At 40.1% G+C, this 25,893-nt stretch overlaps 2 protein-coding genes across 7 annotated transcripts in view; both read left to right on the top strand.

Moving 5' to 3' along the window:
- Window positions 1-25,893, top strand: part of kcnn2 (potassium calcium-activated channel subfamily N member 2) — a 150,197-nt gene that overhangs the window by 89,532 nt on the left and 34,772 nt on the right. For 3 of the 6 annotated variants that reach the window (XM_061932111.2, XM_061932109.1, XM_072912719.1), the window contains exons 3-6: window positions 7,163-7,581; window positions 19,011-19,152; window positions 19,512-19,622; window positions 19,689-19,816. In XM_061932111.2, coding sequence (XP_061788095.1) covers window positions 7,163-7,581; window positions 19,011-19,152; window positions 19,512-19,622; window positions 19,689-19,816 — 800 coding nt within the window. Of the gene's footprint in view, window positions 1-7,162; window positions 7,582-19,010; window positions 19,153-19,511; window positions 19,623-19,688; window positions 19,817-19,936; window positions 19,999-21,394; window positions 21,933-25,893 lie in introns of those variants that run through there. The other 3 variants (XM_061932110.2, XM_072912718.1, XM_061932108.2) reach the window with 2 other exon arrangements.
- On the top strand, window positions 12,561-13,897 carry LOC133577944 (zinc finger BED domain-containing protein 4-like). Its single transcript, XM_061932112.2, has 2 exons — window positions 12,561-12,757; window positions 13,115-13,897. The coding sequence occupies exons 1-2, from the start codon at window positions 12,654-12,656 to the stop codon at window positions 13,647-13,649; spliced, it is 639 nt and encodes a 212-aa protein (XP_061788096.1). The 5' UTR covers window positions 12,561-12,653; the 3' UTR covers window positions 13,650-13,897.

Raw genomic sequence — 25,893 nt, forward strand, 5'->3', positions numbered from 1 at the left:
CACCACCGCCCAAACAACCGAGACACAGCATCCAGACCAGACATGGGGGCCGCGCCGCCATCGCATCAAGACCCCACAGCGCAAGGTCGGGCCACACGGGCACGGATGCCACCCAACAGGAAGCGAGACCCGCGCGACGCCACCCACAAATAAATAATAAGATTTTTTAAAATGTTTAAAAAATAAAATAAAATAGAATAAGTAAATAACAAATAAATAAATAAATAAATAAGTACACAAATTTTTTTTTTAAAAAATAAAAATATATATATATATATATATATATAAAAATAAGAAAATTAAATGAATAAAAGCCTGGCAGGCCACCAGACAGCAGTCCCCGCAACCCGCGCCGGCCGAGGAGGCAATGAGGGGTGCGCCGTACTCCCGAACCCCAAACCTCCCATGCATGTGAACAAGGCCCCCAGACTGTCTACTGTGTACTTAAAATTAGGAGGACAGCATTTCTAGGCGCAGTCAAGGCGTTGAGGGGATCCGGTTTGGTGGCTGCAGGATTAGGTCTCTGCTTTTTGCAGATGATGTGGTCCTGATGGTTTCATCTGGCCAGGATCTTCAGCTCTCACTGGATCGGTTCGCAGCTGAGTGTGAAGCGACTGGGATGAGAATCAGCACCTCCAAGTCCGAGTCCATGGTTCTCGCCCGGAAAAGGGTGGAGTGCCATCTCCGGGTTGCGGAGGCGACCCTGCCCCAAGTGGAGGAGTTCAAGTACCTCGGAGTCTTGTTCACGAGCGAGGGAAGAGTGGATCGTGAGATCGACAGGCGGATCGGTGCGGCGTCTTCAGTAATGCGGACGCTGTATCGATCCGTTGTGGTGAAGAAGGAGCTGAGCCGGAAGGCAAAGCTCTGAATTTACCGGTCGATCTACGTTCCCATCCTCACCTATGGTCATGAGCTTTGAATTATGACCGAAAGGACAAGATCACAGGTACAAGCGGCCGAAATTAGTTTCCTCCGCCGGGTGGCGGGGCTCTTCTTTAGAGATAGGGTGAGAAGCTCTGCCATCCGGGAGGAGCTCATTGTAAAGCCGCTGCTCCTCCACATCGAGAGGAGCCAGATGAGGTGATTCGGGCAACTGGTCAGGGTGCCACCTGAACGCCTCCCTAGGGAGGTGTTTAGGGCACGTCCGACCGGTAGGAGGCCACAGGGAAGACCCAGGACACGTTGGGAAGACTATGTCTCCCGGCTGGCCTATGAAAGCCTCGGGATCCCCGGGAAGAGCTGGACGAAGTGGCATAATTTACACGATCATAGGCAAAAAACACCGGCATCATCAATCAAACTGTTGACAGGTGGAGTTGGCAGTCAGATTCTCTTGTTGCTCTCACAAACAGAAGGAGTGTTTGAACCATATCGATGTATGAACTCCAGAATGCAAATGTTTGGTTCACTGCACTTCTCCTTTCCACATATTCTGCATACTTACAACAGATTTTTTCTAATTTGTCATTAGCACCCAAAACTTCGATTGTTCCTTCTGGGAATTAACATTTTATCTCCTCAATAACATCCAAACACTCATATCTCTCTGCTGGTAGCAAAGAGTCCAGGAAGGTGTTTACTTTGGCGCGTTGCAGACACTCGTACATAAGCTTGTGCGCCTTTATGCTGCGGTTATACTGATGACCACTGATCACCCCATTAATGGATCCTGGGGCAACCACTTCAGACTCAATGAGTATGTCTTGCAGTCTTGCATCTCCAAACCTTTTTCCTAGAATACCGAGGTAGAACCTGCATGTGTGAAACTCGCCTAGTCCTATCAGTAGACGCTTTGTCAAGTCTTCGTCTTTCCAACGGATTTTTTGAGCTTTGGCATATATAGCTTGGTCAAACACGAACACGATATGGTCCAGTTCAAGCCGATCAGCAATTTGGACACTTAGCTTCAAAATTGTGTTTATCGTTGACATCTCTGTCGGTGAAGCCTCAATGACTGGAAGATAATGCAGTGCTGACTTTTGCAGAGTAACATCACCTCAAAGCAATGTATGGAAACCTGTCCAGCTTGGGACTGTGCATCGTTCAGCATCTATGTATTTTACAAAAACATATGCCAGTTCAGTTTGGGCTGCAGACACAGTGTTCAATCCAGCTGCAGTGGAATACTATGATGATGAAACAAGTTCTGTGGCCCTTGTCTTTTAGACTGTTGGTAGTGTTCTACAGGAGAGCTCGGGGCTGCTTTGAACGAGGACACGCCCTTCTGTAGTGGTTGTCTTGTTTGTTCTTGATGCAGGTTCAGCGACAGAACTTTGCAGCATAATGCCATTTGTATGGTGAGTAGTGCCACGACTTGACAGTGTCTCCTCTCCAAAGTCAATATTGTCCCACACCAGCATTGTAGGAGTATTCTTCGAGAATCCAACCAGGATTTTTTTCTCTGCCCTCTAGTAGTTGTAGTTGGGAAAGGCTAGTGTCTAGACTGACAACTGTGTCCCATGAAGCACAATGTCCTAGTCCACTCAGCAGTGGCACAACTTGTGAGGAACCTGTTAAATGCTGAATACTTAGACCAAGACATAATGATTTGGGTGTCTGCCTCCGACCTTTAGATGCAAGATACATAATGTCTTGACAAACAGATATCACTTTTAGGTTCACATCTTCTGGAATATCAACATAACAGGCTAATGTTGGTTCCTCTGTTGCACCTACAATCCAAGCAATAACATTGTACAGTTCAAGTGGCACAACAGATTTTGCATCAGACACGTTCAAATCATCTGATGTGGGTGGCCAGAGGCACGTCATACCGGGAGAGTCACATAGTAGCTGCTTCAATATCAGCGCTGCACTATAAAGTGTCCTCGTGTTCTCAGTAGTTTGCGGACCAGCTGTTGTTCTTACCATGTGTCCAGTGTCACTTTCACCTTGGCTTACTTCAGTTGACTCAGTTGTGTCTGTACCTGATAGATGAGGTAGCCTGTCTATCAGCTTATCTGCAGACAATGTCTCAACAAAAACCAGTTTGCAGATTTTGCGCTTGCCGGGGCAGTGAAACACCAGTTGGAGAAAGTCCAGAGTCAGCCTTCTCTTTAATTTATCCTGCCTGCAACATAAGAACACAGGGAAAGAGGAGCACACGGGTGTAAATAAAGATATATTCATACTGAAAAGTATTAGTAGTTTAAATATACTATCAAAGCCTTGTTTTAAATTATTTATTATTCTTTTGACATTTTCCAGCATACAAGTGTTTTACATCGCTGCCAAAAGAAGCTTCTGTTGTTACCTGTAGTTCGAAGCATCACAATCTTCATGTTTTTGCACCATATTTAAAAACATTCGTCGTAACTTGTTCATTCTCAGCACCTCCTGATTAACAATTATGCTTTGGCGGATGATCCTCTCGCAGAATATGTTGTAGCTGGCATTAAAGGTTGGTTCAGTTCTGAAAAGAAACACACACACACACACACACACACACACACACACATACACACACACACACACACACACACACACACACATTTAATATGTGCCAAAGGGTATGCAGTCGAGATTGTAGCTACATACAAACAGCCTTTACAAGTGCATCTAAAACAAATGTAATATCATTGAAAAGTCCATTCAAAAAGTGAAACTTTTATTTATTCTATATTAATTTCATAATTATTGACACTGTATCTGTCATGCATCTATAATATGAATTGTAATTTATAATATGTATATAATTGATAATGCAATTTAATAACTCACACTTCTTCATCTGCGGTTCCAGTAACTGTTACATCAGCCTGTCATGAACCTGGTGTACTGTCTGTAACAGGACTTGTGGTACCGCACCTCCATGGCCGCACAGTCTCTGCCTTCAATATGCAAGAGAATGCTACTGTCTTGCTTTATCCTGGCAGCGTTCATCAACTGGCCTAAAAATAAAATATGATTAAATGGTTTGTATGTGTGTATGTGCTTACGACCTAAAGACTACTAAGTATGTTTGGGAAGTAGTAAAGAAAGCTGTAAAACAATTAGAAGCACACAGATAGAACGATACTTAGCTTTTTCGCAACAACAACAGCAAGCAGTCAGCGAGCAGTCACGGCAAACCGGAACCGGTTACAGACATATCAATGTTTACAGGACTAAACGTTATAGAAGTATACATTTTTACAGGACTAAACTTTACAGAAGTATACATTTTTACAGGACTAAACTTTACAGACTTATAAATGTTCACATGGCTAAACTTTCCAGACATATAAATGTTCACAAGACTAAACTTTACAGCCATATATATGTTTACAGGACTAAACTTTACAGACCTATAAATGTTTACAGGATTAAACTTTACAGACGTATACATGTTTACAGGACTAAACTTTACAGAAGTATAAATGTTTACAGGACTAAACTTTACAGAAGTATAAATGTTTACAGGACTAAACTTTACAAGATTATAAATGTTTACAGGACTAAACTTTACAGACCTATACATGTTTACAGGACTAGACTTTACAGATATGTAAATGTTTGCAGGACTAAACTTTACAAAAGTATAAATGTTTACAGGACTCAACTTTACAGAAGTACAAATGTTTACAGAATTAAACTTTACAGACATATCAATGTTTACAGGACTAAACTTTACAGACCTATACATTCTTACAAGACTCAACTTCACAGACGTATCAATGTTTACAGCACTAAACTTTACAGACGTATCAAAGTTTACAGGACTCAACTTTACAGATGTATCAATGTTTACATGACTAAACTTTACATACGTATCAATGTTTACAAGATTAAATTTCACATACATATCAATGTTTACAGGACTAAACTTTACAGCCATATCACTGTTTACAGGACTAAACTTTACAGAAGTGTCAATGTTTACAGGACAACACTTTACAGACGTATAAATGTTTACAGGACTAAACTTTACAGACGTATCAATCTTTACAAGACTAAACTTTACAGAAGTATCAATGTTTACAGGACTAAACTTTGCAGACATATAAATGTTTACAGGATTAAAATTAACAGAAGTATAAATGTTTAAAAGAATAAACTTAACAGAAGTATAAATGTTTAAAAGAATAAACTTTACAGAAGTATACATTTTTAAAATAATGAACTTAACATTATTTTTTATAAGAATAAACTTAACAGAAGTATACATGTTTAAAATAATAACATTTACAAAAGTAAACATGTTTAAAAGAATAAACTTTACAGAAGTATAAATGTTCAAAAGATTAATCTTAACATTTTTTTTATAAGAATAACATTTACAGCAGTATAAATGTTTAAAAGAATAAAGTTTACAGAAGTATAAATGTTCAAAAGATTAAACTTAACAGAAGCATAAATGTTTAAAAGAATAAACTTTACATAAGTGTAAATGTTTAAAAGAATACACTTTACAGAAGTATAAATGTTTAAAATAATTAACTTTACAGAAGTATAAATGTTTAAAAGAATAAAGTTTACAGAAGTATAAATGTTTAAAAGAATAAAGTTTACAGAAGTATAAATGTTCTAAAGATTAAACTTAACAAAAATATACATGTTTAAAAGAATAAACTTTACAGAAGTATAAATGTTTAAAATAATAAACTTTACAGAAGTTTAAATGTTTAAAATAATAAACTTAACAGAAGTATAAATGTTTAAAACAATAAACTTTATAGAAGTATAAATATTCAAAAAAAAAAACCTAACAGAAGTATAAATGTTTAAAATAATAACATTTACAAAAGGAAAAATGTTTAAGAGAATAAACTTTACAGAAGTATAAATGTTCAAAACACTAAACTTAACATATTTTTTCTTTATAAGAATAACATTTACAGCAGTATAAATGTTTAAAAGAATAAAGTTTACAGAAGTATAAATGTTCAAAAGATTAAACTTAACAGAAGTATAAATGTTTAAAAGAATAAACTCCATGAAACTTCATGAGGTGTTCTGTACTTCCTTGTCCTTCCTGTGTCACCTGCACGTGTCTGCCAGCAAATGAAAACATTGACGCCATATTTTTCATTGACCTTTTGTCTTTGGCTGGAAAAAAGATGAAAAGCAGCTTCCAATTCTGCGTAAGAAGGCGGCAAAAGTCTATTCAGCATTTGAATTTTATGTCTCGCTGCTAGATTTACAATCTAGGTCGCTGATCCCATTTAGACCTAGTTTTCACCTCCTAATAAGAAATCTCAAATTAGACTCAATGGAAAGTTGCTGGCAAGTTGTCAAATCTTCTGTCATGACAATGTACGAAGTCATATGACACAATCTGCATATTAATGTACTAAGTAATATAACACAATGTACATATTAATGTACTAAGTAATATGACACTATCTGCATATGAATATACTAAGTAATATGACACAACCTGCAAATTAATTTACTAAGTAATATGACACTATCTGCATATTAATGTACTAAGTAATATGACACAATATTTTCCTGTGAGATCACTCAGGACATGTGCCCTTATTCTCCTGTGAGATCACTCAGGTCATGTGCCCTTTTTCTCCTGTGAGATCACACAGGTCTTGTGCCCTTATTCTCCTGTGAGATCAGTCAGGTCATGTGACTTTATTCTCCTGTGAGATCACTCAGGTCATGTGCCCTTAGTTTACTGTGTGACAATTATGCTGACCATGCGGTCTCACCAAAACCTGGTCTCTGCTGGTCCACAGTTATTCATGAGTTCCTACTGTGTGACAATAATGCTGACCATGCGGTCTCACCAAAACCTGGTCTCTGCTGGTCCACAGTTATTCATGAGTTCCTGTAGTTTACTGTGTGACTATAATGCTGACCATGTGGTCTTACCAAAACCTGGTCTCTGCTGGTCCACAGTTATTCATGAGTTCCTGTAGTTTACTGTGTGACAATAATGCTGACCATGCGGTCTCACCAAAACCTGGTCTCTGCTGGTCCACAGTTATTCATGAGTTCCTACTGTGTGACAATAATGCTGACCATGCGGTCTCACCAAAACCTGGTCTATGCTGGTCCACAGTTATTCATGAGTTCCTGTAGTTTACTGTGTGACAATTATGCTGACCATGCGGTCTCACCAAAACCTGGTCTCTGCTGGTCCACAGTTATTCATGAGTTCCAGTAGTTTACTGTGTGACTATAATGCTGAATGTGGTCTCACCAAAACCTGGTCTCTGCTGGTCCACAGTTGTTCATGGTGGACAACGGTGCAGACGACTGGAGGATCGCCATGACATATGAGCGCATGTTCTTCATCTGCCTGGAGATCCTGGTGTGTGCCATCCACCCCATCCCGGGGAACTACACCTTCACCTGGACAGCCCGCCTGGCCTACTCCTACGTGCCGTCCAAGACGGACGCCGACGTGGACATTATCCTGTCCATCCCCATGTTCCTGCGCCTCTACCTGATTGCCCGTGTCATGCTGCTGCACAGCAAGCTCTTCACGGACGCCTCGTCTCGCAGCATCGGGGCGCTCAACAAGATCAACTTCAACACACGCTTCGTCATGAAGACCCTCATGACCATCTGTCCTGGGACCGTGCTGCTGGTCTTCACCATCTCGCTGTGGATCATCGCCGCATGGACCGTGAGAGCTTGTGAGAGGTGCCTCCATCCATCTTGCGTTTCTTCACGTTCAAACATAGATAAGGCACAAGACTAGATAATCTCCAGAACATTCCTTTAGCTGCTTCTTCACTTCCAGAGTCAAACTCATTATTTCAAGTATATTAAAGTTGCTGTGTTCAGTCACAACAACAACAACAACAAAGTCGAGCACGCTACTGCTTCCTACAGGAATGTTCAGTTCCAGGGTCAAACTCACTATTTCAAGTATCGACAATCAACCTTTCAAAACTAGCTTACACCCTCTGCAAAGCTGCTACACACTTTCAGAGGGCTGACAGGCACACCTGTGTCTGCACTACATCTGTATTAGACTGATGTCTATATGATATCAAAGCCTTATATATATGATATTATAGACCTATATGATATCAAAGACTGATACATATATTATAGATTGATACACATGATATATATATATATGGTATTATAGAATTATATATATGATATCAAGGGCTGATATATATGATATTATAGACATAGATATTATAGACTGATACATATATGATAGAATGATGTATATGATATTATAGAATGATATATATGATATTATATACTGATACATATACTATAGATTGATATATGTGGTATTATAGAATGATATATGATATCAAAGACTGACACAGTATAGATGATATTATAGAATATATATGATATCAAAGACTGATATACAGTATATGACATTATAGACCTATATGATATTATAGACTGATACATATATTATAGAATATGTATGATATGATATCAAAGACTGTTTATAAGACATTATAGACCTATATGATATTATAGACTGATACATATATTATAGAATGATGTATATGATATTATAGAATGATATGTATGATATCAAAGACTGATTATATATATGATATCAAAGACTGACATATGATATTATAGACCTATATGATATTATAGACTGATACATATATTATATAATGATATATGATATCAAAGACTGATACAGTATATATGATATTATAGAATAATATATATGATGTCAAAGACTGAGATATATATATATATATATATATATATATATATATATGATATCAAAGACTGACATATATGATATTATAGAATTATATATATGATATGAACGACTGATATATATGATATTATAGAATTATATACATGATATTATAGAATGATATATATGATATCAAAGACTGACATATATGATATTATAGAATGATATATATGATATTATATATATGATATGAACGACTGATATATATGATATTATAGAATTATATATGATATTATAGAATGGTATGTTGTATGATATAGAATGAAATAAATGATATGAATGACTGATATGATATCACAGAATTATATATATGATATTATAGAATGATATATATGGTATTATAGGATGACAAATATGATATCAAAGACTGATATATATGATATTATAGATTGATAAATATGATATCAAAGACTAATATATTTGATATTATAGAATGATAGTAGATATGATATCAAGGACTGATACAGTATATATGATATTATAGAATGATATATATGATATCAAAGACTGATATAGACTCAAAGACTGACATGTATGATATTATAGACCTAAATGAAATCAAAGATTGATACATATACTATAGAATGATATATATGATATCAAATACTAATATTTATGATATTATAGAATGATATATATGATATTATAAATGATATCAAAGACTGATACATATATTTTAAAATTATATATATAGTATTACAGAATGATATATATGATATCAAAGACTTATACAGTATATATGATATTATATAATGATATATATAATATCAAAGACTGATATACAGTATATGTGTGTGCCTCACAATACAAAGGTCCTCGGGGTCTTTCTGTGTGGAGTTTGCACGTTCTCCTCGTGACTGCGAGGGTTCCTTCCGGGTACTCCGGCTTCCTCCCACCTCCAAAGACATGCACCTGGGGATAAGTTGATTGGCAACACTAAATGCTCCCCCGTGTGTGAATGTGAGTGTGAAAGTTGTCTGTCTATCTGTGTTGGCCCTGTGATGAGGTGGCGACTTGTCCAGGGTGTACCCCGCCTACCGCCCGAATGCAGCTGAGATAGGCTACAGCATCCCCCGCAACCCTGAAGGGACAAGGATTGATGGATGGATGGATATCATAGACCTATACACATATTATAGAATGATACATATAATATCAAAGACTGATATATATTATATTATAGACATATATGATATTCTAGATTGATACATATATTATAGAATGATATATATGATGTTATGGAATTATATATATGGTATTATAGAATGATATATGTTATATCAAAGACTGATACATATACTATAGAATGATATATATGATATTTTAGAATGATATATATGATATTATAGAATGATATATATGATACCCGTAAAGAACATAATTTCATGGCTGTCTTGAGTGTCCAATAATTTCTACAACTCCTATTTTTGTGTGATAGAGTGATTGGAGCACATACTTGTTGGTCACAAAAAACATTAATGTTCTTTTATGAATTTATTATGGGTCTACTGAATATGTGACCAAATCTGCTTGGTCAAAAGTGTACATAAAGTAATGTTAATATTTGATTACATGTCCCTTGGCAAGTTTCACTTCAATAAGGCGCTTTTGGTAGCCATCCGCAAGCTTCTGGTTGAGTTTTTGACCACTCCTCTTGACAAAATTGGTGCAGTTCAGCTAAATTTGTTGTTTTTCTGACATGGACAATGCTGAAGAAACATTCAGCATTGCCCACACGTCAAGACTTTGGGAAGGCCATTCTAAAACCTTAATTCTAGCCTGATTTAGCCATTCCTTTACCACTTTTGATGTGTGTTTGGGGTCATTGTCCTGTTGGAACACCCAACTGCGCTCAAGACCCAACCTCCGGTCTGATGATTTTAGGTTGTCCTGAAGAATTTGGAGGTAATCCTCCTTTTTCATTGTCCCATTTACTCTCTGTAAAGCACCAGTTCCATTGGCAGCATAACCAGCCCAGAGCATAATACTACCACCACCATGCTTGACGGTAGGGATGGTGTTCCTGGGATTGAAGGCCTGACATTTACTCCTCGAAACATATTGCTGGGTATTGTGACCAAACAGCTCAATTTTGGTTTCATCTGACATCACATGGACAAAGATAAAACCTTCTGGAGGAAAGTTCTGTGGTCAGATGAAACAAAAATGTAGCTGTTTGGCCACAATACCCAGCTAAATGTTTGGAGGAGAAACGGGCCTTTAATCCTAGAAATACCATGCCTACCACATATACCTTTTCTGAGACGAACAAGTATGTGTGACTGTATATATATATATATATATATATATATATATATATATATATATATATATATATATATATATACACTGATATACATATTATAGACCTAAATATATATATGATAATTTAGTATGATACATATATTATATAATGATATTATAGAAATATATATATATATATATATATATATATATATATATATATATATATATATATATATATACTGTATATTAGGGCTGCGAATCTTTGGGTGTCCCACGATTCAATATCGATTCTTGGGGTCACGATTCGATTATAAATCGATTTTTCGATTCAACGCGATTCTCGATTCAAAAACTATATTTTTCCGATTCAAAACAATTCTCTATTCATTCTAGTGTTTTTCAACGCACTGATTTAAATAATACATTCCACTTTTCTGCTGCTCCCTAAATTCCATTTCGCATTTTCCAGCACACCTTCAACACATCCACAGGTCTGTGTCCTTACCGTCCTAATCGGAAGCGGATGCCGGCGAGCGGAAGTTACCGGTAAAAATGTCGGCTGTATGGGATTATTTTACCGTACAAAACGAAAAAGATGAAGAGGTGGAGTGCAAAACATGCCACAATAAAGTCAAGCGTGGTGGTTAAAGTTGTAAGACATTTTAATACAACAAATCTGATCAAGCATTTAGCGAAATACCACCGTAAAGAATATGAAGAATTTATAAAGAAAACTGACGAAAAGAAAAAGAAAGGTCCTACCCAACTAACTCTGACAGAAATGTTGGCGAAGCGTGACGTACGCCGCTGAACAGTGCTAAAGCCCAGGGGATAACTAGAGTCATTGCCGAGGAAATAATTCTGGATGATGAGCCGTTATCTCTCGTGAGTAAGGTGGGCTTTCGACGCACCATCCAACACCTTGAACCACGGTACAACATGCCCAGCCGTCATTACATCCTTGAGAAAACAATCCCCCAGATTCACAAAGATGTTAGAGATTACATTGCCAAACAAGTAGAGAGTGCAAATGCTCTTAGTTTCACAACCGATATATGGAGCTGTGATCACAGTCCTTTATCATTATTAAGTTTAACTGCACACTGGTTTGGACCGGACTTCAACCCAAAGAGAGCTGTTTTACATGCGCGTGAGTTTAGAGGCTCACACACAGCGAATGCCATCAAAGACGCAATTGAACATATGCTACGCGCTTGGAATTTGACAAAAAGAATGTCCATGTAATTTTAAGAGATAACGCGGCCAATATGAAAAAGGCAATGGATCAGCTTGGCGTGCCCAGCCTGGGATGTTTTGCGCACACCTTACAGCTCGTTGTCCAACACGGTCTATTGGCACAGCGAGCTGGAAGCGATGCCATCGCCAACGGGAGAAAAATAGTGACGCACTTCAAGCACTCACCCATGGCCTACTCAAAACTGGAGGATATTGAGGAGAGTTGAATGTTGAACCGAAGCGTTTGCAACAGGACGTCAAGACCAGATGGAGCAGTACGAAGATGATGATCGACAGCCTAGTGCATTGTAAGCGGGCACTGCAGGCCTATGCATCGGATAGCGACAGCAATCTGCCAGCCACATTAACAGGCAACCAATGGTCGCTGCTAGAGAAAACTGCAACAATTCTTAAACTCTTCCAAGAGCTGACAGCCGAGATTAGTGCAGCCTCCGCCACAGCAGCCGATGTTATCCCATCTGTCCGTGTCCTGACACGCTTTCTAGACAGTGAGAGCGAAGAACACCGAGGGATTCAAACCATGAAGGCCACCTTACTCGATGCGGTGCACACACGTTTTGACCATGTGGAAACTGAACCACTCTATGCCGTGGCAACAATGCTAGATCCACGCTACAAAGGCAAGTAAGTGCTTTATAATTATTTGAGCATGTTATAAGCTTCAGTACTATATTGAAAATATTTTACTCTACAGCTGGCATTTATTTCTTTGTCAGTATTTCAGTAGCCTAATGTTTCATAGATATAAGGTGATGGGAATGTATTATTATTGTTATTATTATAATATTATTATTTATTATTATTGTTATTATTCTTATTTTCCTTCAGTTATATGATGGGTGAGGAAATGAATGTCACTGTCGATCATTTGTGATCTATTTTGTGTGTTACTTGTTGTCATTGAACATTAATATGTGGAGACTGGCTGAAACAATATAAAATAATTGATATATCTTTATTACATTTTATCCAAATGTTAAGGTTCTTCACTAATGCTACCAACCTGGATCAGGCAAAGGAGGCACTAAAGGTAGAGGTGATGAAAATGGAACAAGAACTGAAGACCATGCCCTCTGGAGAAGGTGTGGCTGAGGCTGAGACAGCAAGGCAAACACCAGGAATGGAGGCTGGAAGCTCAACCAGCAGCCTCGGCAGCTTCTTTGACGAGATACTGGAGGAGAGCTGCGCAGCAAGTCCATCTGAGCAGCAGATCACCCCAGGGGCACTGTTTCAGTTGGAGAGCTACCTCAGTGAGCCTCCAGCTGGGCGTAAGAGCAATCCTTTTCACTACTGGAGAGACAATCAGTCTCGACTACCCGCCCTGGCAGCAACAGCATCCAAGTTCCTCAGTGCTCCTTGCACCAGTGTTGAGAGTGAGAGGCTTTTTAGCACAGCCTCACTCATCATTGATGAACACAGGAGCAGGCTGACACCTGAGCATCTTGAAGTGCTCGTTTTTGTTAGAAAGAATCTCCCCATTATGCTCGGACTGCAGTCAGGGGGGGCAAACAATTGAAGGGAGTGTGTAGTTTTTTTTGTTTTTTTTTCAAGTTTACACTTGTTCAAGAGCAAGTATTGATGCTAAGTTGTAGACATTTTATCCCACTCAGGTTGTTTGTGTGTTTTGCTTTTTTAAATAATGTTTACAGCATTATTTGCACTTTATACTGTTCACTTTTTTACTGTTCAATGATGCCATTTCTGTTTGTCATGTATAATTTTGTCTATTTTGTGTTTATCCTTGAATAAACAAGTCAGTTTCTTGTTACCAACCATTGTGTATTATTCAAACTCACCTAATTCAGCTGGCTAGTTGTTATCAAGAGTACTAAAACCCTTTTCAACATGAATCTGACAACTAAGTAGGCTAAACAACTTTAAACTTTAATACATGCTCGGATAGGCCAGTATCGGCCAGTATCGGTATCGGATCGGAAGTGCAAAAACAATACCGGTATCGGATCGGAAGTGCAAAAACCTGGATCAGGACATTTCTAATTAATTCAATACATGTCATGATCCGTAGTCGGATCATGTTTTGTGTTATCGGTTTGTTTTGGACTCCTTTTAGTTCCTGGTTATGCACTTCCTGAGTTTAGTCACCATGGTTACTTATGATTTTCACCTGCCTTTTCGCGCACCTGTTGGTCATCAGAAACTCTATTTAGTTTAGCCTTTTCCGGTCACTCGGTGTGGCTTCATTGTTTGTATCACGCCTGTACCAAGTAAGTTTTTGTAGTTCCATGTCATAGCATCTGTTTAAGTGATTGCCTCTCGTGTTTTAGGCACGCCTGCCTTTGTTTTTGTTGTCTTGCCTGTACTGTTGGTAGTTTGGATGATTTATGTTTAATAAACCAAAGCCTACCTTCACGCTGTCGTCCGGAGCCGTCCATTTTTGCATTGAGAGAACGAACCGCAGCAAGCTGCACCCTCCACGTGACATAATGAAGCCACCATCCTGTTCTCTCGCACCTGGCCACGAGGAGATGGAGACGCGCTGGCGAAAGCGGAAGCCAGCCAGAAAGGCTTCGTTTCGCCATCAGGATGCGTCATTCCCCCAAACTCCTCCTCCGGACAGCAAGACTCCACGGGCAACCCAGTCTTCCTCGCCGCCATTGTTTGGTAATGCCATCACTCATTTTACCAAGCAGTTCACCGATTGGGCTGTCAGTCAGCTGGAGACTCGCGCGGATGACGTCACCCCGTCCACTGGTGATGATGTCAGAGACAAAGATTTTTTTTTAAATTCAGTTAACTCTTTCTGTCATCTGCCTCCAAAAGACTTAATTCCTAAAATAAGATATTATCAGGACATTTTTTCACAATTTACATTTTGTCAACCTCAGTTACTTCCGCCCCCAGTGACTCTGACTCCGCCCCTAAGGACTCTAGCCCCGCCCACGTCAAAGACTTTTTCCCTCCGTCCTCCCACACAATCTCAGGTGGGGGGGGGAGAAAGACATTTTGGACAATTTAAAGGGGATGATTCTACCCCCCTCCTGACATCCCGCCACCTGCCCTTAAAGACTGTTCCAGACCGCAAGGAGTGCGTCTGGTATCCGCCCCTTGGGGGGGGAGCTGTGCTGGTGGGGTGGCTCAGCTGCGCCCAGCCAGGCAGCAACCTCCATCCCGGCCGCCGCCACCAGTCTTTCGGCCTGCCAAGCCCCAACCTCCGGCCCGTCCACCACTACCAGTCCATTGGCATGCCAAGCCGCAACCCCCAGCTAGGCCGCTTCCGCCATGCTCATGGCTAACCTCAGCCCGGGTGAGCCTGCAGACGCCACCATCATCTCCAATGGGCTTGCAGACGCCACCATCATCTCCGGTGGGCTTGCAGACGCCACCATCATCTCGGGTGGGCTTGCAGACGCCGCCATCATCTCGGGTGGGCTTGCAGACGCCACCATCATCTCCAGTGGGCTTACAGACGCCACCATCATCTCCGGTGGGCTTGCAGACGCCACCATCATCTCCGGTGGGCTTGCAGACGCCACCATCATCTCCGGTGGGCCTGCAAACGTCACCGGCACCAGTTCCAGTTCCTGCTCCTCGGCTGACACCAGTACCTGTTCCTGCACCTCAGCTGACACCAGTATCTGTTCCTGCACCTTGGCTGACACCAGTACCGGTTTCAGCACCTCGGCTGACACCAGTACCTCTTCCAGCATCTCGGCTGACACCAGTACCTGTTCCAGCACCTCGGCTGACACCAGTACCTGTTCCAGCAACTTGGCTGACACCAGTACCTGTTCCAGCACCTCGGCTGACATCAGTACCTGTTCCAGCACCTCGGCTGACATCAGTACCTGTTCCAGCACCTCGGCTGACACCAGTACCTGTTCCAGCACCTCGGCTGACACCTGTTCCTGTACCTGCACCACGCCAAGCTTCGCCGCCTGTACCTGCACCACGCCAAGCTTCGCCGCCTGCCGAACCCACGCCTGACACGCCGTCTGCTTCCAAGCCTGCCACGACGACGCCGACGCACCCACCTCCCCGTCAACCACGGATGTGGCCGCTCCCTGGTCGTCTGCCTCGCCAAGTGTGCCCACCTCCCCGTCGGCCACGGATTTGGCCATTCCCGGGTCGCCCGCCTCGCCTGCTGCAGCGGCGTTCCACTTGCCGCCGCCACTTGACTTGTCCTCGGTGGATCCGGGGACACTTGGTCTGGCGACCCACCGCCAAGTCCTCCCTCCGCCCTCCCGTGACTTTTGGACCCTGCTTGTGTTTTGTTTTTAGGACATCTAGAATCTGTCCTTAAGGGGGGATGATCTGTCATGATCCGTGGTTGGATCATGTTTTGTGTTATTGGTTTGTTTTAGACTCCTTTTAGTTCCTGGTTATGCACTTCCTGAGTTTAGTCATCATGGTTACTTATGATTTTCACCTGCCTTTTCGCGCACCTGTTGCTCATCAGAGACTCTATTTAGTTTTGCCTTTTCCGGTCACTCGGTGTGGCTTCATTGTTTGTATCACGCCTGTACCAAGTACGTTTTTGTAGTTCCATGCCATAGCATCTGTTTAAGTGATTAGCCTCTCGTGTTTTAGGCACGCCTGCCTTTCTTTTTGTTGTGTTGCCTGTACTGTTGGTAGTTTGGATGATTTATGTTTAATAAAACAAAGCCTACCTTCACCCTGTCGTCCGGAGCCGTCCATTTTTGTATTGAGAGAACGAACCGCAGCAAGCTGCACCCTCCACGTGACAATACATAGTATTTCAGCAGGATCTACTCCAGTCTGCTGACATGCAAGCAGAGTAGTAGATTTTTGTAAAAAGCTTTTATAATTGTAAAGGACAATGATTTATCAACTGATTGCAATAATGTAAAGTTGTTTTAACTATTAAATGAACCAAAAATATGACTTATTTTATCTTTGTGAAAATATTGGACACAGTGTGTTGTCAAGCTTATGAGATGCGATGCAAGTGTAAGCCACTGTGGCACTATTGTTCATTGTTATTTTTTATTTTATTTTTTTTTTTATAAATGTCTAATGATAATGTCAATGAGGGATTTTTAATCACTGCTACGTTGAAATTGTTACTAATATTGATACTGTTGTTGATCATATTCATTTTTGTTTCACTACTTTTGGATTGTTCTGTGTCGTGTTTGTGTCTCCTCTCAATTGTTTTGTTTATTGCTGTTCTGAGTGTTGCTGGGTCGGGTTTGGTTTTGGAATTGGATTGCATTTTTATGGTATTGCTGTATATTTTTTTATTGGATTGATTAATTAAAAAACATTTTTTTTAAATAAAATTAAATTAAAAAAATTAAAATAAAGAAAATCGATTTTTGAAAAATGAGAATCGATACTGAATCGTACAACTTGTGAATGGCGATTTGAATTCGTATCAATTTTTTCCCACACCCCTACTGTATATATATATATATATATATATATATATATATATATATATATATATATATATATATATATATATGTATACTTCTATAATATCATATATATCATTATATAATATATGTATCATACTAAATTATCATATAGATCTATAATATCATATATATCAGCCTTTGATATATATCTCAGGCTTTGATACCATATATATCATTCCATAATATCACATATATCTGTCTTTGATATCACATATATCATTCTATAGTATATGTATCAGTCTTTGATACCATTTAGGTCTATAATATCATGTATATCAGTTGTATATATATATATATATATATATATATATACTGTATATATATATATATATATATACTGTATGTATATATATATATATATATATATATATATATATATATATATACACATCAAAGACTGATATATATTATATTATAGACCTATATGATATTATAGACTGATACATATATTATAGAATGATATATAGTATATATATATAAGCCGATAAGCCTGCACTGAATCTATCATACACTGTATCAGAGGGATATATATGATACCATATAATCATATATGTGTCCAGTTGGAGGAATCTATAATAAACTGTATCAGAGGGATATATACGATACCATATAATCATATATGTTACCGTTGGAGGAATCTATAATAAACTGTATCAGAGGGATATAGACAATACCATATAATCATAGAGTATATGTGTCCAGTTGGAGGAATCTATCATAAACTGTATCCGAGGGATATATACGATACCACACTGCAGGTACCATGACAACCAGGACATTTAATTGATGACTATCTACTGCAGGTACCATGACAACCAAGACATTTAATTGATGACTGTCTACTGCAGGTACCATGACAACCACAACATTTAATTGATGACGATCTACTGCAGGTGCCATGACAACCAGGACGTTTAATTGATGACTGTCTACTGCAGGTACCATGACAACCAGGACATTGAATTGATGACTATCTACTGGAGGTACCATGACAACCAGGACATTTAATTGATGACTGTCTACTGCAGGTACCATGACAACCACAACATTTAATTGATGACTATCTACTGCAGGCACCATGACAACCAGGACATTTAATTGATGACTGTCTACTGCAGGTACCATGACAACCAGGACGTTTAATTGATGACGGTCTACTGCAGGTACCATGACAACCACAACATTGAATTGATGACTATCTACTGCAGGTACCATGACAACCAGGACATTTAATTGATGACTGTCTACTGCAGGTACCATGACAACCACACCATTTAATTGATGACTATCTACTGCAGGTACCATGACAACCACAACATTTAATTGATGACTATCTACTGCAGGTACCATGACAACCAGGACATTTAATTGATGACTATCTACTGCAGGTACCATGACAACCAGGACATTTAATTGATGACTATTTACTGCAGGTACCATGACAACCAGGACATTTAATTGATGACTGTCTACTGCAGGTACCATGACAACCAGGACACCAACAGTAACTTCCTAGGAGCCATGTGGTTGATCTCCATCACCTTCCTCACCATTGGATATGGAGATATGGTCCCAAACACCTACTGTGGCAAAGGAGTGTGTCTCCTGACTGGCATCATGGTGAGATCAACAGCACCAACACATCAAGTGTGTTTGTGTGTTTGTGTGTGTGTGTGTGTGTGTGTGCAAGCAACTGGTTAGTAGTAAAACTACAAAAGCAGGGTAGTACTGTTGTGTATTTATATTTGTGTGTCTTTGTCACGTCTACCACTGACAACTGGTTAGTAGTAAAACTACAAAATCGGGGTAGTACTGTTGTGTATTTATGTTTGTGTGTCTTTGTCACATGTACAATAGACAACTGGGCCAGCAGTAAAAGTGCATAAATGGGATCCCTTTTCCTTCCACATATACCTTCTCTGAGTGACCCGATGACCAGTGGGGTACGTTGTGCTCATCACCTGTGTTCCATCTACCAGGGTGCAGGCTGCACTGCCTTGGTGGTGGCCGTGGTGGCCAAAAAGCTGGAGTTGACCAAGGCGGAGAAGCACGTTCACAACTTCATGATGGACACCCAGCTCACCAAACGAGTGAGTCCTTCGTGCTGACTCGTCATCTGTCACCTCAGGTGTGACAGAGTTGCCGTCTTGCTTTAGGTGAAAAACACAGCAGCGAATGTTCTCAGGGAGACGTGGCTCATCTACAAGAACACCAAACTAGTGAGGAAGATGGACCACGCCAGAGTCCGGAAGCACCAGAGGAAGTTCCTCCAAGCCATTCATCAGTAGGTGGCACGCTCTTAACGCACTTTTCACGCTGACGTTTTTGACACCTGTAGCAAACTTTAGCTCACCTTGTGTCCCATCACTCTTCTTCTGGACTCCACCTTCATGTCCTGGCTAAGGAGGTCACCCATGACTTTATTTTAAGAAGTGCGTGTTGCTGTGGTCATACAAAGAAGTCCAGGTATCATTCTTCTCTGCTCGCTTCTCTGCTTGTTCTCCAGTCAGCTGGTCGTTTAGGACAGTCTTGATTTTATTCTCCACTCTCTGAGGCTCCTTTCAGTGCTTTGTTCCACCGAACATCTTCTCTTACAAACTTTGTCGGCCTCTCTATGCTTGTTGGCTCTCTGAACATTGACGTCTCCAAACGTTGCTCATCGTTGAGAGGCTCATTTGGGGGCGTGGCTAAGAGGGGAGGAGTATATTTACAGCTAGAATTTACCAAGTCAAGTATTTCTCATATATATATATATATATATATACTAGGGCTGCAACAACTAATCGATTAAATCGATTAAAATCGATTATAAAAATAGTTGGCGATCAATTTAGTCATCGATTCGCAGAGGCTACGTTTATTTTATTTTTTTAAACTTTTATTTATAAACTGCAACATTTACAAACTGCTGAGAAACGATAATCAAAATATCAGGGGTGTAACGGTACGTGTATTTGTATCGAATTGTTTCGGTACGGGGGTTTCGTTTCGGTGCGGAAGTGTACCGAACGAGTTTCCACACGGACATATTAAGTAGCGTACTGCACGTTGTGTAAACAATACTCTGCCCCGACAGCCCCGCAAAAGATGACATGTCCAGTGAAAAGAGGACGTATGGTCAGTCTATACGTAGGCCATTAGTTGCTAGCATGTTAGCAAAAGAGGACTAGCAGCGTTCGGTTTCACGTACGGTGAAACCGATCGTTGCTAGCATGCTAGCAGCAACCGGGCTAGGTCCTGACCATACGTCCTCTTTTCACCAGACATGTCATCTTTTGCGGGGCTGTCGGGCAATGTTTCTCAAATGTCCGGCATTTTGAGTTAGGGTTGCGTGTATTTTCAATGTACGTTCAGGGTTAAGAAGGTTAAAAACACAACAAATTGTGCGTGCAGCAGCATTCGTGAGGGAGGGGGTGAGACAGAGAGAGCGAGAGAGTTGTGATAAATGCGCATGCGTCGTCAGGCTCTGCTTTTTATCGATACATTTATCAGATTTAATTTTTTATTATCTATAGCAGGGGTGTCAAAAGTGTGCATTTTTGTAACATTTTCCTTGTTTTATTTGGCAAGTTGAAAGAACATGGCGCCAGTATGCTGTTTTTTTTCAATAAAATACTGGAAAGTATAGAAATGTACTTGTATGTATCTCTTTTATCCGATTATTAATCGATTAATCGGAGTAATAATCGACAGATTAATTGATTATCAAATTAATCGTTAGTTGCAGCCCCATCCTTCTATTCTTTGTCACTATTTTTCTAACCATGCTAAACACCCTCTCTGAAGATGCATAGCTGTGTGGCATGCACACAAGTGCTTTCATCAAATGCACTACAGTCTGGAATCTTCCATCTCTCCCTAGCATGGCCCAAAACCGGTCAATCTTTGCTTCCTGAGGAAGATCTTCATTGCCAAGCACTTGGTAGTCCACTACTTCTTCCCGGAGGCTATCTAGGCCCAATCGCAGCTGCGGCTTGGAACTTACAAGTGTATTTCTTCATCTTACTCGTCGTCGGCGTCGCCACGGCTGTATTTTCCTCGTTCTTCTGCTTCGTCTCCTTGTTGTGTGCGCAGTTGTGCACTGCACTCTCTTGAAGCCGTAGATGTTATTGTCACATATGCATGTACAGTAGATGGCAGTATTGTCCTGTTTAAGAGTGTCACAACATTGCTGTTTACGACAGACAAACTGCTTTACGGTAGACGAAAATGTGACTGCTGTTGTTGTGTGTTGTTACCGCGCTGGGAGGACGTTAATGAAACTGCCTAACAATAAACCCACATAAGAAACCAAGAACTCGCCCTCGATCATTCTACAGTTATAACGTGATTGGGCAGGCACGCTGTTTATATTGTGGGAAAGCGGACGTGAAAACAGGCTCACTCAGGTCCGCATGGAGCTGGAGGGGGCGTGGCCTCCAGCTCCGCCTGAATTTCGGGAGATTTTCAGGAGAAAATTTGTCCCGGGAGGTTTTCGGGAGAGGCGCTGAATTTTGGGAGTCTCCCGGAAAATCCGGGAGGGTTGGCAAGTATGATTGTGGGTTGTCTCTGGTCACGTCATCATGTCCTGCAGTTTGGAGCCAGGATGACTCCAAGAAGCAGATTGAGTCACGCAGGTCTCTCAGCATCCTGTGAAGGTGAAGATGAATGTTGGAAACTCAAGTTAGATTTAAACGTTTCTTCACCACACTTTTCGCATTGTTCCCTTCCCAAATGTTATCCTGGTTTTCATGTTCCGTCTGCACCCAACAAACAAGTCCCATTCTTTGCACGTCATTTCAACAAAGATCCACACGTTGGTGATTCAGTAGCTGTACAAGTTGTGTTAGCCCTTTGATAAAGAAGGTGAGAAACACTATGGAATTCCAGAAAGTACTTCTCTCTGCCGTCTTTGCCAATAAGAATAATCACTCAAGTCAAAAGTGATGTTAAATGTTCCTCTTTTTACATGTCATTCTTCATTTGTATTCCACATTGTTGTCATTATTCTCTGTGATGTATGTTGTTAAATGTGATTATTTGTTGTATGACTTTGTTTCTAAAGGCCTACTGAAACCCACTACTACCGACCACGCAGTCTGATAGTTTATACATCAATGATGAAATCTTAACATTGCAACACATGCCAATACGGCCGGGTTAGCTTACTAAAGTGCAATTTTAAATTTTGCGCGAAATATCCTGCTGAAAACGTCTCAGTATGATGATGCCTGCGCGTGACGTCACGGATTGTAGAGGACATTTTGGGACAGCATGGTGGCCAGCTATTAAGTCGTCTGTTTTCATCGCAAAATTCCACAGTATTCTGGACATCTGTGTTGGTGAATCTTTTGCAATTTGTTCAATGAACAATGGAGACAGCAAAGAAGAAAGCTGTAGGTGGGAAGCGGTGTATTGCGGCAGGTGTTGTGCCGGATAACGCACCCCCGCCGTAGAATGCACCCCCTGACTGTTGTGCCAGATAACACAGCCGGTGTTTCATTGTTTACATTCCCGAAAGATGACAGTCAAGCTTTACCATTGGCCTGTGGAGAACTGGGACAACAGAGACTCTTACCAGGAGGACTTTGAGTTGGATACGCAGACGCGGTACCGTGAGTATGCATGCAGCTGCGGCTTCCAAACATTTGATCGCTTGCCCGTACGTGCGTGCTGCTATGTGCATGTCACGTACATAACTTTGGGGACTTTGGGGAAATATATGTGCTGTATGAACGTTGGGGAGGTGAACGGTACTTTGGGCTGTGGGATTGAGTGTGTTGTGCAGGTGTTTGAGTTGTATTGGCGGGTTATATGGACGGGAGGGGGGAGGTGTTTGTTATGCGGGATTAATTTGTGGCATATTAAATATAAGCCTGGTTGTGTTGTGGCTAATAGAGTATATATATATGTCTTGTGTTTATTTACTGTTTTACTCATTCCCAGCTGAATATCAGGTCCCACCCGCCTCTCACAGCATCTTCCCTATCTGAATCGCTCCCACTGCCCTCTAGTCCTTCACTCTCACTTTCCTCATCCACAAATCTTTCATCCTCGCTCAAATTAATGGGGAAATCGTCGCTTTCTCGGTCCGAATCGCTCTCGCTGCTGGTGGCCATGATTGTAAACAATGTGCAGATGTGAGGAGCTCCACAACCTGTGACGTCACGCGCATATCGTCTGCTACTTACGGTACAGGCAAGGCTTTTTTATCAGCGACCAAAAGTTGCAAAATTTGTCGTCGATGTTCTCTACTAAATCCTTTCAGCAAAAATATGGCAATATCGTGAAATGATCAAGTTTGACACATAGAATGGACCTGCTATCCCCGTTTAAATAAGAAAATCGAATTTCAGTAGGCCTTTAACTGAGGGCCATTTGATGGACATACCTTCGAGTACATTCTGTCTGCTTTCTTGTACTGAGACCCTGCTGCGTAATTATTTCTTGTTTCATGCCGTCCCGCCTGCTCTGATGTTTACACAACCAGTGTGTCCACCTTTATTTGTCCACGGGACACCCGGGTCAACATAAACCAGGAAGTTGGATTAGCAGCTAAAACATGTTAACCACAAGTCTTAAAGTTGTGTTTATTTTGTGTCAAAGTATTTGTTTTGGTAACGTTAGTATTTCAAAGTTCCTCCAAACGCCATGCAGGATGTTTGTTGTTCCATGGGTGATGATGATGATGATGATGTACATGGGGTGTTTGTTGTTCCATAGGTGATGATGATGATGATGATGATGATGATGATGATGATGATGATGATGGACATGGGGTGTTTGTTGTTCCATAGGTGATGATGATGATTTACATGGGGTGTTTGTTGTTCCATAGGTGATTATGATGATGTACATGGGGTGTTTGTTGTTCCATAGGTGAAGGTGTTGTTGTAAATGGGGTGTTTGTGTTGTGTTAAATCAATTATTGTCATCTGACATATACTGTAAATCAATTATTGTCATCTGACTGACATATACTGTAAATTGTAAATCACTTATTGTCATCTGACTGACATATAAAGATGATCAATTATTGTCATCAAACTGACATCAACTGTAAATCAATTATTGTCATCTGACTGACGTATACTGTAAATCAATTATTGTCATCTGATATATACTGTAAATCAATTATTGTCATCTGACTGACATACTGTAAATCAATTATTGTCATTTGACTGACATACTGTAAATCAATTATTGTAATTTAACTGACATATACTGTAAATTCATGATTGTCATCTAACTGACATATACTATAAATTAATTATTGTCATCTAACTAACATATACTTTAAATCAATTATTGTCATCTGACTGACATAATGTAAATCAATTATTGTCATTTAACTGACATATACTGTAAATCAATTATTGCCCTGTGACATATACTGTAAATCAATTAATGTCATCTAACTGACATATACTGTGAATCAATTATTGTCATCTAACTGACATATACTGTAAATCAATTATTGTCATCTGACTGACATATTGTAAATAAATTATTGTCATTTGACTGACATACAGTATACTGTAAATCAATTATTGTCATTTAACTGACATATACTGTGAATTAGGGCTGGCGATATATCGATTGTGTCTCTGTGCGATATAGAAAATGACTATATCGTGATATCGCAGTATACGTTCTCACGCAGTTGCTTTTAGCTGCTGTCATTACTCGACAGGCTCTGCCCACTCTTTCTTGTGTCTCCTTCTCAGACAGCAAGCGCACCTTCTTACACACGTCACATACTGTCACGTCATATGTCACATACGTATACGCCCTCGCGGCGCAGAGACGTAGCAGCATGGCTAAAGTTAGCTGTGATGCTAGCGGTAATACGAGAGAAAGAAGGTGTGAATCTGGTAACAAATGAAGGAACAAATAATTACCAAGAAAAACAGCAGGAGGTCCATCGTCTGGCGGTGGTTTGGCTTCAAGTGGGAAGATGTCGAACAGACAACCGTAATTTGTCAAGTGCGGGGCAAAAGCGTTTCTACAAAAAGTAGCATTACTGCTAATATGTAGCATCATTTGAAAAGTCACCCGCTAGAGAATCAAGAGTGCTTACTCCGCATGTCAACATCTTTGTTCGGTGCCACACGCCCACACCATCAAAATGTCGAGGCAAACATTTCCAGATCAACACCAAATGAAAAAAAAGAGTCCACGACAAAAGGAGATAATGTCCGCAGGAACCTACCACATAGCGAAGGACGTAGACTATTTGATTTCCAATTATGCAGCTCATTTTTATTCGACACTTATTGAAATATCTTGTGTGACATCATGTTTTTAAACTATTGTAGTGGCGTTCTGTACAAAAAGTGCACTTTAATTTAGTGTTGTTTTGATAAGTCATCTTAGTGACGT

Source organism: Nerophis lumbriciformis, linkage group LG39, assembly GCF_033978685.3.
Source record: "Nerophis lumbriciformis linkage group LG39, RoL_Nlum_v2.1, whole genome shotgun sequence".
Classification (NCBI taxonomy): Eukaryota; Metazoa; Chordata; class Actinopteri; order Syngnathiformes; family Syngnathidae; genus Nerophis; species Nerophis lumbriciformis.

Coding starts and splice junctions, on each gene's coding strand:
- LOC133577944 (XM_061932112.2), top strand. CDS start 12,654: ATGAAGGCCACCTTACTCGATGCGGTGCACACACGTTTTGACCATGTG. Junction 12,758..13,114: donor GATCCACGCTACAAAGGCAA/GTAAGTGCTTTA, acceptor CCAAATGTTAAG/GTTCTTCACTAATGCTACCA.